General features: G+C 39.8%; 2 protein-coding genes across 2 annotated transcripts in view; one reads left to right on the top strand and one right to left on the bottom strand.

Moving 5' to 3' along the window:
- bbs9 (Bardet-Biedl syndrome 9) overlaps window positions 1–19824 on the top strand; it is a 187495-nt gene that overhangs the window by 100886 nt on the left and 66785 nt on the right. The window lies entirely within an intron of this gene.
- Window positions 10114–12559, bottom strand: LOC130558664 (uncharacterized). Its single transcript, XM_057341232.1, has 7 exons — window positions 12279–12559; window positions 11481–11541; window positions 11143–11193; window positions 11025–11069; window positions 10883–10947; window positions 10638–10782; window positions 10114–10475 (listed from the first exon to the last, which is right to left on the bottom strand). The coding sequence occupies exons 1-7, from the start codon at window positions 12542–12544 to the stop codon at window positions 10185–10187; spliced, it is 924 nt and encodes a 307-aa protein (XP_057197215.1). The 5' UTR covers window positions 12545–12559; the 3' UTR covers window positions 10114–10184.

Here is a 19824-nt window from a genome sequence, read left to right as displayed (position 1 = left end):
GACTCTGGTGCTGTCAAATTAAGGGCTGGTGCCACCAACTGAACGGCACCAGTGCCACCTCTCTCAAGTGTTAGTCTAGAGCCCTGTTTTCTTGTAGAATTGTGCTTCAAATAAAGAACTTTATGTTGACCAGATTGTTAGTTAATCATTTACAAGTCAATATTGCCTATATGGACAGCTATTAAAAAAAAAAGTGAACTTGTAAAACTGCGGTGTTAAATGTGATGTGGTCGGAAATTTTTGTGCACCTAACCTTTGTGCTGGTGCACCTAAGAAAAAAAGTTAGACGCACCAGTGCAACCAGTGCAAAAAGTTAGTCTAGAGCCCTGTTTTGGTTATATGAGCAGTGGCGTAACAGACGGGCATGCACTGCGCTATTTATGATGTAAAGAAATGGGACATGTTTAGGGTTGGGTGCTGAAACCCCTGGCGCACATGAGTGCGAGGTCTGGCTATGACACAGCGCAGGATCGTGTCTATCCGTGTCTTCTGTGCTGTGAGACCTGTAAAGAGAAGCAGCACGTTCCGCACGCACCCGCAGATGACTCGCAAATGAATGTGTACACCGTTTCCAAACATTTGTCACTTACTGAATGTTTGGGCATTTAAATATGAATTAACACCTCTTTAAATGCACGTAGTCCGTTACTTAGACTGAACTTTGCGCTGCGTGATAAAAAAAAACATCCTTAGCGCGGCAATCATCCCATAGGTTTATGTGCAGGTCAATCAAAAATTAAAGCCATTTGATTGGTAAGATCAGATTTCCAATGATTATGTGTCAAATTTACATTTCATTATCTTAACCGTGGGAATTATTAGGCTGGAAAGTTGAAGAGCTGCTAAAATCTGCTAAAATGTCGGGTTTTACCAAAAAATGTTAGAGTGGGGCTCAAAAGAGAAAAAAAACTTAAGAGACAGCAGCGAAGACTAGGGCTGTCACGATTATGAAATTTGACTGACGATTAATTGTCTAATAAATCGTTGCGATTATGGTGATTAATTGTTTGTCTTAGGGCTTTGGTGATTATGACGATTAATTGTCTGTTTTTGAGCTTTGACATTTAATTCTCATACATTTTTGATTCAGCGATTGAAATGGCCATATTGTTCTGAATACAAGACAATGTTTTTTTCTTGGAAATACATCGGAAAAAATTGGGTCATCATATATTTAAGGTTTAGGCTTTTACCTGTCAATAATACAACCGCCAAATACTTGTAAATTAAGTAAATTCATCAGGTGTGAATTGAAGCCACCATTAAAATGCTATCAGTCATAGAAAAGCTTCTAGTCTGTTTTTTTCTCACTTGCAAGACTACAATAAAATTTTACTTGTGTGTTAATGAAATTTTGGTAGACTGGTTTTCACACTGAGATTTGCTTAAATAATATTAAATTGTATGTTTTTTTTTTTTTTAGTGATTGTGTTGTGGTGGTACATTTTACAAGTATTACCATGCTTTAGTAACAATATATACACTAAAATATGCAATATGCAGGTGCACTACAGCTCCCCCTAGTGTCTTCTATAGAGATGTGCAATAATTGCGATGATCTGAAACAATCGCGATGAGGTCAAACAATCGCGATGAGATGATTATTTAATAATCGCCCTAGCGAAGACAGGAGTTTAAGATTCCAATGTTATCAGGATATTTCACAAAAGCTGACGAAGACGTAGTTGACCAGGCCCATGAAGGGTCATCCTGCCCGACAATTTTAGGTTAGTTTAATTTTGTGTTTAAACGATCTCTATTTTATATATATTCGCTATAAACAAGCCAAATTGACAGGTTAATGTCTTAATGATATGGCTAATGCGTCGATTTTTTTGCGTGCTTTTTAACGCAGATGGCCGTGATGAAACGCATTTAACTGTTTCTGGAGCTATTGAGTACTGTTTTTACCGTTGAGGCTAATGCACCTGAACTCGGATCGCCCCGAGACAAGTGGCCTTCCATCGGCGGCCTCCTCACTATCTGCCCCATCATGTAGTTCATACAGCAACTGTTTGTTATGAAATAGCGCGTCTCGAGAGATCCTCGCGTTCTCCGTTGTGCTTTAAAAGACATTCCTGAGCGCTGAATTCATATTTTTAAGCGCAGAGATGCATTCCACGTTCTATGGGAGGCCTGTGGTAATTCATAGCCCCGGGCCCATGGAGGTCTTAATACGGCCCTGGTCAGGGGGTGCGCAGGAAAAAAGGTGAAAGGGACTTTTTGACTGTTTAAATGGTAAGATGCTTTATTGCATTCCTCCTTTACATGCGGTAATTAAAGTCACTTTATTGGTAGTTCATTGGTAATGAACATGCTGCATTCTCGTTTGTAAAAAATAATTAATTATGATCGAGTAGGTCTAGTTTTATAAATACTTTTGAGGCGAGATCTGGTCTATTGTATGGCACAGCATTGTTATGTGATGTTTAAGGAACATTTATTTTAGTATTTGTGGCTTGTGTTTTCACAATTATATTCCCCTGCATTTCAGACATTTTGCCTAAACATTTATTTTGCACATTGTGACCTGATTCTGTCTTATTTCGTTTATTTATTATAAAGGTTTATTCTGTTCTAAACAAATTCTGTAAATTAATGTTTGATTGTTTTTTGGTGCATCAATGTTGCGCTGTACCCTTAACCACCTGGTGTCGTCCACACATACACGGGAGCGCACGCACACACACAAACACACGTCTGATTCAACTATCAGTCAACTATAGGCAAGACGTGACAATTCTGATTCGACTATGTAAATTCTTAGTCGGGGACACCCCTAGTACGTTTTAATCTCCTGGAACACACTACGAACATGATGATCTTATAGAACCATGCTGGAAAAAAACAATAATTTAATGGATTTGAATTTGATGGTAATAATGTTAAAGCCCCAGTGTGGGATTTTTAGTGGCCACTAGCTCTAAGTTTAAGAATTGCAGCCAATTTCTCAGTCTTACCCCTCCCTTTCGAAACACAATGGTGGCCGCCACAGCACCAAAAGATACCAAAACAACCTTGTAGTCAACCAGCAGTACGGGGCGTGTCTACTCTTGTTGATTGAGCAAAGAGAGCAAGCGTGCATTAGAAAGGCTGTAGAAAGAGAAATGTCTTATTTATTACATAAAATACAATTATAAGTATGAAAAGAAGGATAAAAGTCAGGCAGGAGCTAGGACCTGCGTTAATATTAAAAAGACTTTCCATTGGAGACGCGTTAGGACCCACGGTACTATGGCGAAGGCTTTTAGCGGAGATTCGCTAGCACCCGCGATATAAAGACATTCCAGCAGAGCAGGGACGTGCACAGACATTTTGAGGGGCATGGGCTCAAGTGGAAAAAAGGGCACTTCTCATATTTGTTTTAATTTTTTCCAAACAAAATGTTAAATATATTAAAATAACTATTTTTTGAAATCCCTCACACTCACCCAATTGTTTCATTTTCCAATAATGGTCTTCTGTAGAATTCACAAATTTTATCACAAGAACAGACAACAACATGACATTAAGCCACATTGTGTATGTTTTCTATGCTAAAGTTTCAAGTATATATTAAGGATAAGTGACTGCACAAAGGAAAATGACATATTTTCACTAATAATTTGTTTATTTTGCACACGCCAACAAACTGTTGGTGTCCCAATAACACAAATAATTAAAACAATGACCTTCACACTAAACTGAAAAAGGCAGTTGGTTCTAATTTGTTATTTTACAGGAAAAAAACCTGCAAAAATGATTAAAACACACTACAAAAAATGATTGACAAAATACAAAAATACAGCTGCTTAACTAATTATTATTATTATTAATATTATTACCTATAATTACACTTACTGTACCACGCACGCCCACACACACACACACACACACACACACACACACACACACACTAATGGTGACAAGAACTTTGTTTCACATTTGAGGGAGGGCAGTTTAGATCTATCAGCATACACAACATATAAAATTGATAGTTTAAGGCAGGACACTTAATGTAGTGTTCAATTTTGAGATGTTGGTCTATTTTGCTTTCATGTCTTCTTTTGCTCTAATGGAAAGGACATTTCCAAAATACATATAAAGTTGTTTGTTTTAAGCCTTCTATACCTTGTCTGTTTGCTTCTGTAGATTTCTTCAAAATTATCCAAAACAAGCGGCATATATATGTGCATATGTAAACATAACATTTTAAGGGAAAAGACTCTTGATGCAGTGGCGTAACTTTGTTTTGAAAAGTGGTGGGGACAAAGACGACACAAACAATACTTTAATAAATTGTTTCTGTAAGAACTCGTTGGGAATATTCATGGACGTCACAAGCGCGAAACATGTAGGTGACTCCTCTAGAAAACAGTATAAAAACTGCGCCGCTTTATCGACGGCTTCAGTGGTGTAACGTTAGTGTGAAAGACGCGTGACAAGTAATATTGACACTGCCGTGAAGCAGGTTCGAATCCGCTGATCTCACTATTCTAAATTTTCACATCACATATCAGATCTGCTTCCATTTGTTTTTAAACTATATCATGTTTTCATCAATATAATTTAAAGCATGTTGTGCTTTATTATATGTAAGGATGGCTGTTGCTGTACGTAATTAAACGTATTAATTCGTGATGAAACAAAAACTACTGAAACGAATGTGTGTTTTCCCCATGTTAAAAATTTGGTGTTTGACAACCCCCTGCTAATAAGGACAAACATTCAAGTATACAGGGGAAACAGATGGAAAATAATATCTTTAAAAAATCTTATTTTCACTAATGACTACGGGCATTGCCTGATAGGCTACAAAAATATACAACAAACTTTCTAAATTTTTTGAACTCATGAAACTACAAAGTTGTGACTTTTTCCATTTATTGGAGTTTTCTATCAAGTATCAAAATGTAATTAATCTTGCAATAGGCGATAGCAACGGCATGTCGAGAACAATAAGGACGAATATATAGCACCAAAGTGCAATTAAGCGCAAAATGTTTGGTACATGTATGACTTGAACAGCCATTTTCAAATATTTTCATCATTTTATTAAAAATAAATACTTTTACAATCTGATATGTGATAGGGAAAAAGGTCAGGAAACAGCAGTTGCGAACCCACGACGACATGAAGCAGGTAACACTTGCTTTTACGCTCTACGCCACCGGAGCAGTTAAGCTTCCTGCGCCTTTCTTACATTTTGTCTATTCCAATCTGAAACTGATGGGCGGATCTAGTATGAATAGCCTCTGCTTACAAAGCGGGCTACTTGCGTGGTAAATAGACGCTCCGTATTTTTTATTTCTTACAATAAGTGGTGGGGACAAAATTGACTTTGGCAAAAAGTGGTGGGGACATGACCCACCCATCCATCCGCAAATTACGCCTATGTCTTGATGTAAGTCATATTAACTAATAACTGGTGGTATGCTTTAGTTATTTTGTTTATCCTGTTCATCTGAATTGCCTGACAAATGTATGCAAGTTAGCACATTTTAATTACTTAATGCCTGGTTTACATATCAATGAGGCGATTCTGATGACGTTATTAATTTGACTGTATTCAGCTGTCGTTTCTCCATCAAGTTAGCATGTATGCTAGCATGTATACTGCCTCAGCCTTAGCGAAACTTTAGCTATTAGCTTACTCATTAGCTCATAAGTGATGGATGTTAGCAAAGCAATATTTGCAGTTTGTGTTTTGGATAATTAGGTGTGAATTTGAAAGCACATGTAGCTAGTCTATTCATCACCACTCACCTCCACATCAAAACAAACTCTACTGCAAAGGAGGGAGGTCTTCATTTCTGCGGCTCTCTGCCTGATGTGCCAAACGTGCTACACGCCCAGCTGTGCTGCGCATAGGCGCTATGTGCGGCTGCGTGGAGACGCGGATAGGAGAAAGGCATTGGAACTCTCAACATTTCCCAACCTGACCAGATATTTTCTAATGGTTTGCCAGGGAAAGCCGTGCGCAAATAGAAACACATACGCACATACATATATCCATTAATAAAAAAATCCCAGAAAAGGGGCACTTTCTCTCGAGGAAGAAAAAGGGCCTGGGCTCAAGCCCCCAAAGCACCCCCCTCTGCACGTGCCTGCAGCAGAGAGACGTTCGAGAGAAAGATAGTCTAAAAATCACCCCCGATGAGGTTGCTTTGATTTGGATCAGTATGTGAGTAAATTTGGTTTTGCTGTTTGTCAGAACCACGGTTGTTGTTGTTGTAGCTGTGTAACGGAACAGTTTCAAGTGTCATTGGGTGCATTTATATTTGGCATTAACATGCGATCTCGTTGATCCGAACAAGCAGATCGGATCTTCAGACAATCAGGACACAGCGTGTTTACACTTGTCAACAAGTGGCTTCCACATCTGGATAACTGATCGGATCTCTATAGTTTCCCGCCCATTATTTTAATAAGCCTGCAATTTAAAAATAGCCCCGGTGCGGGGAGATTTCACACAACACGTATAACGGGGAGGATGAGAATGTTACACATTTGATACGCAGCCATGTTGAACTCAAGGCAGCGGTGGGAAGTAAACCATGGTTAAAACAATTAATGATCTTATATGTGAAAGTATAAGCAGAGGACGTTTGTAAAATGACACAAGCTTTTGTACTTGAGCTGTGGCGGGTTTCACTCGCGCGCGCGCGCGCGCACGCACGCACGCACACACACATAAACTCTAACGGTGTTTTTAAACACGCCATTTGTTTATTCATGTCACATAAAATAATCACATAAGTAGGCCGAAGTTACTATGATCAAAAGCGACCACTTACATCGTTCTCGTCTATTTGGGTTGGTTCGGATGAAAGTGACAGCGCCTCATTTCTTTGTCTGCGACCTAAATAGCGTGTTTACTAACATCAGCTATAAGCAACATTATACAATCTTGTTTCGGTGTGTAAATGATATATACGGTGTATTCAGAGCTCCGTTTCAAGCTGTCTTCCAGGGACGGTACGAGACATGGCAGCAGCCCTCGGGACAGCGGGAAAACGGCGAGTATATTACGCCGTATGCTATACAGTAAATACACACACACAAGTAGCCTATGTTGGATACAAGATGGTATAGTGTTGCTATTCGTGTCTGTGACATGAAAATAAACAAATGATGCGTTTAAAAACACCAGTGGCGCTGTGTGTGCAAGTAAAACCCGTTCGTGGCAGTCACAAATAGCAATATGTGTCACAAATATGTGATGATAAAGCTGAAGTGGTCAAGAAAACATCTCGTGTGATTTGACATACATCCTCTGTAGGTTGCAAATAATGATACACTGTAATAAAGTCTCCACGTTCATTTTGTGGGAAAATGAACGACTGTGCAATAGTGAGTGAGCAAGAGTAAACTTTCCTCTGTATTTGTCATCTGCTCCGCAGTCTGACAGGTTTCGGACAGACGAGAGATTAATGACAGTGGGCGGGGTTTTCTGTGAAGTTGTGTCGGTAAATGTAGATAAACTGTCTTGATTGCGTTTACATTACACTGAGATCCGATCACAATGCGTCCTCGACTACCTCTTGATCAGGACACGCTGATCGGATAACATTCCGATCAGAAGCACGTTTACACTTGTCTTTTCAATGTGTATGTGGACAACATCCAGATACAGGTCGCATGTTAATGCCAAATATAAACGCACCCATATAGATTATCTGGAACCAGTGTGCCGCTTGTATTCATTTGCATTATTATTTGCATGGTCTAGCTATGATAAAGCTAAGCATTTCATGCTTGCGTTGCACAGCATGCTTGCGGGCAGAGCTAGCTAATGGTAAACAGCAAGTAGACATTCTTCCCCCCTTTGTAAAGTCAGGGACAACCGGACTACGTACCGCAGGGTACAGGGAGGGGAAGCGGAAACGTGCTTAGTAGCAGTTTGTCCATTTAGGGCTACTGTACAAAACATGGTGGCACAACGTGGCGACTTCATGTAGGCCCACTCTGTATGTAGATAGAAATAGCTTATTCTAAGGTAATATAAACATAACGGTTCATTACGTAAGGTTTTTATATACCTCTGAAAACATAGTTTTGAATGTTATATTGCATTTTAGATTCAATTCAATTTATTGTCATTGTCAAGGCAACGAAATGTGACCTCTGCATTTAACCCATCCAGAGAGTAGTGAACACACGCACAGCAAGTGGTGAACACACGTACCCCCGGAGTAGTGGGCAGCTATCACTGCAGCACCCGGGGAGCAAGTAGGGGTAAGGTGCCTTGCTCAAGGGCACCTCAGTTGTTACCCGCCGGCCCTGGGAATCGAACCAGCAACCTTCTGGTCATGAGTCCGACTCTCTAACCATTAGGCCAAATCCTATTGGAATAATACCAAAAACATACTACAAAATAGAATTTTGTAATGATTTTAATGGATAAAGATAATGGTAACCATTTCATATTATTATGAAACACAATTTCTGTGATGGGGCCTATTGGCCAGTACTGTACTGGTTTTCTATTTTTTAGCAAGGATGCATTACTGCTGAAAAAAACAATAGAATCACAATTCTAATGGTTTCCATTGAAATACCAGTATGAACCATTAGCTTTTTCCATTAATTTGGGTATTTGACAGATTTTGTCAGGATGTGAAGAGCCTTTTAACCAGCATAACAAAAAAATGTTTTGACAGGATTGCCTAGATTTGTCAATAGGCCCTTTTTGCAAAATAAGTCTCTAAAGGGGTCCATAAAACATCACTAAATCTAGTGACAAAGGCACTTGGTTGGCAACATTGTTTGAATGCTTGAGGAGTTCCACTGAACTGCTAAAATTCAGATTTTGCCTATATTACTTCTTATTAGTATACAGCGCAAAGCCTGTGTCTGGCTAACAAACTATGTACATATTTACAGACATGTTCATGTTCATATATCCAAATAGTGCTGGGCGATATACCGGTGTATTTTTGTTATGAATTTTTTATATACCGCATTACCGGTGCATGTCGCATAAACAACGTGCGGAACGCGGCACAGCGCGACACTGTTTCAGTGGGGGGTCCCTTTTCACTGTTGCACTGTGACTGGTCATTCACAGAGAATCCGTCTTTCTATGCTGCGGCACTACTTTATCATAATTTTTCTATATAAACAAGCGCTAAACGGAGGCGTTTGGCTCGATTCACATTCGCGTCTAAAACCGCGTGCAAAACGCGAGACGCGCTGCTTTCTCCTTTTTTACAAAGCGCTCCGGCAGTTGCGCACGCAGAGCGTCTGCCGTTGCTAAGCAACCATGGGCCACGATAGCCATTGAGACGAGGAGGTATAAACAAAGGATATTTGGATTATATGCACTGAAAATACCTTCCAATAACTCTGCTACTAGATTTAGTTATGCTGTGATCATCTGTGTCTCCATCTTCATTGTGCTTGTCTTGGCTGGTTGGTTGTTGTCACATGACCTGCGGTGCGTTTGCGCCTTTCTGAAAAGTTGAGATTTTTTCATCTCGATGCGGCGTGTGGCTACCCGATCCGTCCCGGAAACACGATTTGTTCCGCGCATGCGCGAAACTGACGTCACTTCCTGTCTGAAATAAATCGAAACACTTCACGGCAGTTTCGGGTATGTAGGCTATACCGTTACTGCTGTTGTTTTACACTCGGAGTTTAATATATATATTTTTTATTACATTTATTAATAAATGTATTTATTATATCTGTATAAGTTTCTTTTTTCTTCATTTGTTTCTTACAATGCTTTGAGATATTTCCTGGCTTGTTAAATTGTTGCTGAATTATAATGCATGTTTGTTTTAAGGTGGTCATAAAAAATAACTACCCGATCCATTTCGGTTAAAATTTGGTTAATATGTGGCACAAATTAACTTCATTGAATTAAATAAATGGTCAAATTAAACTTGAATTGTTTAAATTTGCTAGACACAATTTGGAAAATACAGATGTTCATACAGATGTGTTTTCTTTCTATTCATTTTCTAAAGATAGGTTCTACATAACTGTTCTAGATATTTAACTGCATTTAAGAAACACACAGAATACAGTTATATATATATTCTTTCAATTTATTTATACATTTGTTCCATTCCTCACACACTCTCGCGCACACACACACACACGCACGCACATGCACACTCTCTCTCACGCTCTCTCTCTCTCTCTCTCTCTCGCACGCACGCACACTCACTCACTCACTCACACACGCGCACACACACTCACACACTACATTTCTCTTTGTAGAACATAGCATTGACCTTTAGGCCTTGGTCATCAACACAGTACGACAAAAATGTTTCCATGTCTTCTTGGTAATGAAATATAAACAAAAAGGCATCCTTCGCCTCAGAGAATTGACCCCCCAAGAGGTTCTTGATGGCATTTTGTTGATCACCCCTGTTCATCTGCAAAAAGGCAGGCTCTGTCACCTCCCCACGGAATAAGTGTCTGTGATTCTGTACCCAGTACCACGCTGTATTTAGGTCTCGGACAATGGTTGGCTGCTGCACCTATTGAAGTAAATGAAGTTTATGCTTCATTCTAATTGGTTGACTAATTAAATGGCCTATAGTCATTTATTCCTTACATAGTAAAATGGCACAACAGTTATACTATTTATTCAGCAATCATGCAAATGCTTCATGTATAACCACTACTGTATAATCATTAACCTTATCAATGTCCTTGTCATCCACAACTCTTCTGCTGGGTGACAGTTTGGTGGTGGTGAATTTCGACACCCTAAACACAGGCTCAACGATCCCCTGAAGGAGTTGGGATGCTTCTTCGGTCCAGTATGCAAACCTCTGTCCATGCCTTTGAAAATATATGTAAATGTATATGAACTCTATGTAATAGCTTTAGCTAACTTAATACAGCCAAGATACTGAAATTATATCTGTAGAATCTATCATACCCTTCTAGGCAAAATCTTTCCATGAGGTTAATGCACCACCACTGGCGAATCAATGGCACCTCCTCCTAAAACACACATACACACAAAAAAATGCACACATACCAGTAGTTCAATGACATACTTGTGTGAAAATCCAGCTTACCTCTGTGAATGTTAAGGGACATGATGTGCAGATGCTGAGAGCATACTGTGAAACACAAATAACACTGTAAGACTTTGGTTTTATTATCTAACAGCTTTGATAAATTAAACATTCTTACCATCAGCATGTAGACACCACAAGAATCCCCACTGGACTGTTGAGGAAAAAACTGGAAAAGGAAAAGTGCATCCACAGTTAGTTTAAAAAACAACTGCAATTTTTAGGTAAGGGATGATGTACAGGCAGCAGGTTGTTATCGCAGAATAAAGCCTGACAGTGTGATAAAGACTGGGTTACCATGTGTTATTAGTTTTGTGTGCTTGTTATCTGGGAATATCAAACCTTGGAATGTTGCAACTGGCCAATCAGAATCAAGTATTCCAGAGCACAGTGTAATAAACATGTTTAGTTATATACATACATTTGCTTGACACAATTCCATCATTTAAAACATACCTCAAGGTCTCTTCCTGTTTTTTCAGTCCAGGATCCTGGGTCAATGAAGCTTGCAATGTGTCTGGGATTCCAAAGAGAACACAAAATTACATAACGTGCAATTAAATTATCAGGTGTGCAGCCTGAGAACTAGGCTCTTTGATGAACTTGAAGCCTGTGAACGAGGCTCTATACAAACTTGAAGCCTGAGAACGAGGCTCCTTTTGGAAACTGTAACCAAATAACATGCCTGGAACAAGGCCAGTAAATTATCTTAAGTCTAAACCTAAATATGGTTCTGTAAGTCTTATCTCCAAAACCATCAGGTTGTCTTCCTCGGACAGGACAACTAGCCGCATGTACTGTTTAATTGGGCCGGTGTAGAAGAGTCTGTCGCCTGTTAGAAGAAAAAAAGCATGAAAAAGTTGCAGTTAAAAGAAATATCATATTATCTGATATCTGACTAAAATTAAACTCCATAAAGGTCAATAAAAACATCACATAAATTTAACCAATTTTATATATAAATTGATTTTATAATTAATATATAAAATAATGCACAAATCACACTACAAAGAAAGAAATTTGTAATGGTTTTAATGGTAAAAGCTAATGGTTCATAGTAGTATTTTAATGTAAACCATTAGCATCTCTGTGAAGGGTTCTATCGTTTTCTTATTCTATACGGGAATTTAACAAGTACAGTTAATGTAGCTCGATATTTTAAACATAACTTTGTAAATTAAGCACATGACCCAGGTTGTAACAGATTGTCAGTTCTCCTTTTAATTATAAAATCGCTTAACGCAATTTAATTACCTTTGATGATAAAATTCGAAGACGCCCGGAACAGGTGTAATGCCGAGAAATGCACCCCTGCCAGATTCCGAGCTGGTCCCAGGTCGAGAAGACTGTCGTAAAACGTCGGCGATAACAGGAAGTGACGTCAGTTTCGCGCATGCGCGGAACAAATCGTGTTTCCGGGACGGATCGGGTAGCGACACCACGCCGGAAAAAAAGAGTGTGTCGCACCGCATGCGCGTCACGACCGCGTTGCCCCCTATTTCCGCGCGGCTGCCGCGCATCTACATTTAAAATAACGAATATGCGCGTGGAAAAGACGCGAAATGTGAATCCGGCCTTAGGATGTTTGCGTGCGTCTCGCGCATGAGCGGTGACGTTACATATTTCTTTCCTGTCGCAATGGGAGCGCGCACCTCAGCATAAGAGTAGCAATTGCAAGTTCTATTAAATATACTCACACAAACAAACATTTTCAAACACAAATGTGTTCCCCTCATATCAGGTCAATATAAGCATATACTATGATGTGTTTTTGGTTTGAATTGTTTCTCTATGTGATCGCTTTCCTCTCACATATCTAATTTAATCCTTTGTTTTATGATTAAAAAATATGATTTCAGGAAATCATGAAGCCATTGTGACTATGTAAGACACAACAGACATCACATGCATGTTTTAATGGTACAATTGTTAATATTTTGTTTTCAACTATTCAACTATTAATTTTTGGGTGGATGCTCCTAACTCTTGAAGTTGGGAGCACCAGTGCTTCCAAGGAAAAACGTTAATTTCGAGCCCTGTTCTCTATTTATTTGCTTAAATATTATGTATGCAATTTACCTTCGCATGCTATTCAGTTGTTATAGGGATACTGATACTGTCACTGTCACCATGACAGTATAAAGGGGCATTTTAAGTCAACAGCACTATTTCCTCTCTCAATCAGTAGAAAATGTGGTTAAAAAAATACTGCCATGTACCAGGAAACCGGTATAAATCTGGAAAACACTGTTATATACATTTTTGGTCATACCGCCCAGCCCTATATCCAAACAGTAACAGTGACAGACAGGTGCTTGGAAACACTGTTTTGTACTCATTCATTGGCGAGTCAGCTGCGTTACGGTCAACTGAATGTGCTGTTGTTCCGCCGCTCACTGAGTAGATGCAATCCTGCACTGGGAAAGCCAGACCTCACACTCGCAGTGCAGTACTGGCAACATATTCCAACTGATTGAAAGCTATGGCTTATTCGAAAAAGTTGCTAGATTGTTGCTATGCGCCTTTTATTACAAAAGTTGGTAAATTGGTCTGTTAAATAAAAAAAGTAAAATCTAGGGACAGTTTCCTAGACAACACTAGTCTTCCACAAAAATGCACTTTTAAACTGGACTAATTGAATTAATATTTCTTAAACATGGTTTAAAATAGTCTCAGACTTTCGCTAGTCTTTATTTATAAACTCTGATTTCCAGAAGGAGGATCAGAGCTAGTCTAGGTATAAGCGAAGGATTAATTTAAAACTGGCTAAAATATCTTCTTTCGTGTTCTGCCGAATGTTCTTGTCATCAGTGGTGTGTGTATGTTTGTGTGTGTGCGTGCGTGTGTGTTTGTGTGATTGAGTGTGTTTATAAGCAGGGCTCTAGAGTGCGATCAATTTGGTCGCACATGTGACCTTATTTCTCAATGGTGCGACTAAGAAAAATCTGAGGTCGCACCGGTGCGACCAGCTGTTCGAGGGAGAAAAAAAGTCTCTGCGACTCTGAAAGTCTCCCTGTGATTCAACAACAGACACACATTAGGCCCATATCGTGGTCTAAGCCAATCAGAGATAGTGAAGGGCGGACCCCCCTCTGATTGGCCTTGGTCCAGATTTTCCTGTACGTGTGTGTACCAGAGGTCGCGTTAAACGAAAATTCTCTGTCATTGACAGATTTTTTTTACCAGTGACGAAAAAATCTGAAGGCCGTCCGTCCGTCATTTTGACAGATTACAATGAGGGCAATTTGTAACTCCCCGTTTCCCTTCATTAGAGCGTGATATGCTCGTGAAGGGACGTGCAGGTTTTCACCCGTCATTGTTACCGACTAGACATATGTGATGCAATCTGGGAAAACCCCTCGGATGTCGCGCTGGGACGCGGGAAAGACAGTTCACCTATCAAAGTAAACCACATGACATGAAGAATGAAGGAGTATCAATGCACATTTCACCAGTCCTGTGTAAACTACGGCATGCAAAGCTTTTTATACAATGTTTTTGTGAGATGACAGAGCTCCCTGTCTGCAGCACCGGGAGTTATCCGATCGCAAAACATACAAGGGATGATCAAAAGTCCAGACACTATGCACATGATAAACAACGTAAAGCTTGCTTCACTGCTCATTAGTTGTTATCCGTAATGTTTGCTAGTTTCCTTGTGTAGTGATAATGGCAGAGCTCCTGTAAGTGTGCCCTGCACCATTTTCCTTACTTTCGTTTTATTCAAAAGGTTTTGTACAGCATTTTTATAGACTTCAACACTGGGAAATATTTTTTATTAAATTGTTATTAGAGTAAGTCTTTTACTACTCTAAAGTGACTTTTACTTGTGATACTGGACTGTTGTGCTTTTATTTTCATCACTTAACTTTAAACCCGTTTTCCTCCAAATTCCGTTCCTGAAAATCATAGCGCTTCAGCCGACCTCAGCCATAACTTTTGTTACATACACAAGGTATGAGCAAAATAAAAACTGATTTGGAAAGGGCTTGAATATGGTATCAAAAACTGTAATCTATAAATTTGCACCATGTGTTGGGTTTGAATCACATATGTACATAAACATTAAATATATAGATGAATATAAACAACAATGGCTTTATTGGGCATTCAGTTGTATTAAAATACAACAAGTTCCGAGATGCAAGTACAGCGTGATGACGTCACGAACATACTAATTACCACGTAAAGCCACCTTGCACCATAGTGATGGGTAATAATAATTATGACGGATTTTTTACGAGCCTGTCAGTCAAAATAACGGACAATAAAAAAGTCTAGCGCAACCTCTGGTGTGTACGTGTGAAAATGCGTGTGCTGCAGTCAGACTGCAGTCAGTAGCCTATAGGCCCGTCAGATAAACAGAGTGGATGTAGCCGCGGATGATGAGAGAAGATGAAAAGAACGATTGACAACTTTTTCGTGAATAATGTTAAGTTAAGGCCTGATCCATCCGAAAATCATAAGCAATGCTCTGACACGGAGCCATCAACCTCCCAGGTTATGTCAAGCCCTGGTCCATTTATCTTGAGATGTTTTAAGTTTCAGTTCAGTGAAGCACTTTAAGCACCAACACTTTTTCAGTAAGTTACCTTTCTTGTAGAATTGTGCTTCAAATAAAGAACTTTATGTTGACAAGATTGTTAGTTAATCATTTACAAGTCAATTTTGCCTATATGGACAGCGATTTTAAAAAAGGTGAACTGGTAAAACTGCGGTGTTAAATGCGATGCGGTCGAAAATTTGGGTGCACCTAACTTTTGTGCTGGTGCACCTAAGAAAAAAAGTTAGGCGCACCAGTGCAAAAAGTTAGTCTAGAGCCCTGATAAGGCAGGAGCTAATCATGGCAGGGAGTGGTGGCTATTTGTGGTGGTGATTATTGATATTGTGGCCGGCCTCCACAAATAAATTAATGTATGGGAAACACTTCATTTAAAATCATTTAAACATGCTTTTTACCAGATACTGTAGACAGGGGTTTGAAAGCATTTTTTCCTGAGATAAAAGTGAGGCCTGAGCTTAGGCCAGATAAGGAACAGTACTCTTTGCTTTGGCGTCCTGATAAGAGACTATCAACTATCTCTATCTGACATCCAGTCTTTGCATGAGAATGAAAAGCTATTGAGAGAGAGAGATCAGCATTTGTGTTTAAACGAACCTGAAAGTACACAAATAAAGAATCAGAATCAGAATCAGAAGAGCTTTATTGCCAAGTGTGCTTGCACACACAAGGAATTTTCTTTGGTGTTGGAAGCTTCTAGTACAGACATTTAACACAATGACAATACAATATAATACGATTTACAGTCTAAAAGATTCTAAATTGTGCATATATAAAATAAAGACTATTTTACAGAAAATGGGGGATAATAACATATAAGAGACATTGTACCGGGTAGTATATAGTAGAATAAACATATTAACAGATTGTATGTACACTTGTGCAAATGGATAATTTAGTAAGTAGAGGTAGTGTTATATACATGTATACATAAGATGTAGATATAATAAGGCACAGTAGTGCACACTATAGGAGTAGTGGAAGTGGAATATTGCTCTTAAGGAGCAGTTATCTGTTTAGGAGGGAGATTGCCTGGGGGAAGAAGCTGCTTCTGTGTCTGGAAGTCCTGGTGTTTGGTGCTCTAAAGCGCCGGCCAGAGGGCAGCAGATCAAAGAGTTTGTGTGCTGGGTGTGTGGAGTCAATGATGATTTTTCTTGCCCTGTTTTTCACTCTGGAATCGTACAGGTCCTGAAGTGTGGGCAGAGGAGCACCAATAATTTTCTCAGCACTACGAACTGTCCGTTGTAGTCTTCGTAGGTCTGATTTGGTGGCCGAGCCATACCAAACAGTAATTGAAGTGCACAGAACAGATTCGATGACCACTGAGTAGAACTGGGTCAGTAGCTCCTGTGGTAGGTTGAACTTCCTCAATTGACGGAGGAAGTATAACCTCTGCTGGGCCTTCTTTACAATGGAGTCTATGTGGGACTCCCACTTCAGGTCCTGAGAGATGGTGGAGCCCAGGAACCTGAATGACTCCACAGTATCCACAGTGCTGTCCAGGATGGTGAGGGGAGGAAGTGATGGAGGGTTCCTTCTGAAATCCACTATCATCTCCACTGTCTTGAATGCATTCAGCTCTAGGTTGTTTTGACTACACCAGGCAGCCAGCTGAGCAACCTCCTTTCTGTAGGCAGAACCTGGCTAATAGCATGTTTTTGAAGGACCTAAAATCCTTTCACAATGTATAATAGACAGGACTGGCTCTGAGCATGGAGCATATTATTAAGAATGCATTTTGGGGCCCCCAACATGCTCAAAAATTATTGAACATTGGCACAGATGTCAGAGTCCTCTCCCATTAAGCATGGGCAAAGGTTGGCACACGGACGTGGCAGAGGGACTTGGTGCATAGATCACACATGTACATAGAACATGATGCCAAGACATTGGAGATGTTAATTTGTGAACTGATTTGCATATGTTTGATTATGGGGTCTGATCACATTGATGTGGCTATTGTGTGTCCCTGTCATAGCCCCACCAACTGGCAGAAGGAAGTGTGTCACATTGTGGATTTTGCAAAGGGGGGCATGTGGTAAACCTTTAAATACTCCTCATAGGGGATTTATGCAATTGCCACCAAACTTGGTCAACATAATGCCAAGACATTAAAGATGCCAAATTGTGGCCAGATTTTTTGTATCCTGAATGGTGTTGCCATGCCAAGACAATGAATTTCTGTTGAAAAAGAAACAGTATCTACTGCATACAATAAGTGATTTGGATCAAACATGCCAAGTATGTTTTGTCATGGGGTCTGATTACATTTGTTTGACCATTGTGAGTCTCAGTGATAGTGCTACCAACAGGCAGCAAAAAATGTGTCACTTGTGGACTATAAAATCGTTTTTTAAATAGTGTTGACGTGGCTCCATGGCAAGCAATACTATATAATGCTCTTAGTATGATCTGTGTGCCAAATTTGACTCAACTCAACTTTTTTTTATATAGCACTTTTTACAGTTTCCCTTGTTACAAAGCAGCTGTACATGAAACATACTTACTATAAGCACTACATTGAATTTATAAAAAAGAAAATTATGAAGAGCAAAGTGAATAAATACACTCCCATTCACACACACAACACACAAACTATACAGCACTTACACACTCAATTGATGCAAAAGGACACACTCACACTCACAAAGGCACATGCACAAAACACGCACGCACGCACGCACGCACGCACGCACGCACGCACGCACGCACACACACACCAGACACTTACACATGCCAGACACATACACATATGCACACACAGCATATTACATATGTATAACATATTATACAGATTATAAATTCCTATATGTAGTAGTTAATACTTCACGCAGAATGTTACTGTAATAAGCTCAATAAAACGGAAGGAAGGAGGCGGGAACTGGCGAACATTTAAACATTTTAATCAAAAATAAATAAACAATAAACAGCAGTAAAACAGGCCGGCTGCCGCTCACGGACGACTGCCGGCCACACGAACGTAAACAAAACTTAACTAATGTCCGGGCCCGGTCTTCTCTCGCCGTCTACTCCTGTTGCTTGGCCTTTTATGCTTCCGATCTCCTCCGTGGGAGATACGAGGCCGGTGTGGTGCCCAGCTGACGCTCATTATCAATCACATCACCGGCCTCGCTTCCTCTTCCCACGGCTCTCGTCACGCCTTTAAGTAAAACTTTAAAATTCTAATTCTAAAGCAGCTCCCCTGGCCAGGCAAATAGTGCAAAACAATATGCAAACGGTGGCGAGGAACCCAAAACTCCAATGGAGAAAAAAAACCTCAGGAGAACCCAGGCCCAACCAGAGGATTCCAGTTCCCCTCTGGCAAAAGCTTAAGAGTAAGAGTAAGAAGACGTGAAAGAGAACTCAATTCAGTGTTTTGGGTGTTGTCTGATGCTGCATTCCGGTCGCAAGCGTATCTCAAACCGCACGTGAGAAACGAATACAGTCCTCTTTTGCATCTTCTTGGGAATATTTAAATAGGCAAGTCTTAAAAACGTACAAATTATAATTTTCCATGACGATGCAGCACTGGCCCGATCGGGCAAGTGACGGTTCTCTCAACTGGCCTGAGGATCTCCCATGCTGGTGTAACACACGTGCATAGACCACTTTATAGCGCTTTGGACTAAATCAGAAGACAATATTCGCTCTTGAGCCAGCATTGCAGCAAGATGAGGGAAATGATGACAGGAGACAAAACCATAGTTGAGAAGATTAATATTCTTTGTTTGCTTTAACTTGCTTCCATTGGTAAAGCCAACAACAGAAAAAATAAATGACAGCAACAAAACAGTACAAGACACAAAAGAACCCTTTGATGAACTTTTTGAGATACAGGTAAAGCTGTTCTAACTCATATAATGACTAATGCGTGTTATTTAATCCTGTAGTTGTTTATATTAAATTAGTTATTTGCTCTTTAATTATTATTTTAGTTCTTTAATTAGCATGAGTACAAATCTAGCCACAGGAGGTCACAAGCCAGTGTACTTTCTGTGCCGGTCCCAAGCCCGGATAAATAGAGAGGGTTGTGTCAGGAAGGGCATCCGACATAAAAATTTTGCCAAATTCAATGCGGTTGGTCCGGATGACATACCAGTGGAGGTATGGAAGTGTCTAGGAGAGATGGCAGTGGAGTTTTTAACTAGGTTGTTCAACGAGGTCTTAGAGAGTGAGAGGATGCCTGAGGAATGGAGGAGAAATGTTTTGGTGCTGATTTTTAAGAACAAGGGAGATGTG

Source organism: Triplophysa rosa, linkage group LG8, assembly GCF_024868665.1.
Source record: "Triplophysa rosa linkage group LG8, Trosa_1v2, whole genome shotgun sequence".
NCBI lineage: Eukaryota > Metazoa > Chordata > Actinopteri > Cypriniformes > Nemacheilidae > Triplophysa > Triplophysa rosa.
Note: the sequence above shows the minus strand (reverse complement) of the source record. Positions and strands in the feature narration are given on the sequence as shown.

Coding starts and splice junctions, on each gene's coding strand:
- LOC130558664 (XM_057341232.1), bottom strand. CDS start 12,544: ATGCGCGGCAGCCGCGCGGAAATAGGGGGCAACGCGGTCGTGACGCGC. Junction 11,542..12,278: donor TTCGAATTTTATCATCAAAG/GTAATTAAATTG, acceptor TTGGAATCCCAG/ACACATTGCAAGCTTCATTG. Junction 11,070..11,142: donor GTGGTGTCTACATGCTGATG/GTAAGAATGTTT, acceptor TGTGTTTCACAG/TATGCTCTCAGCATCTGCAC.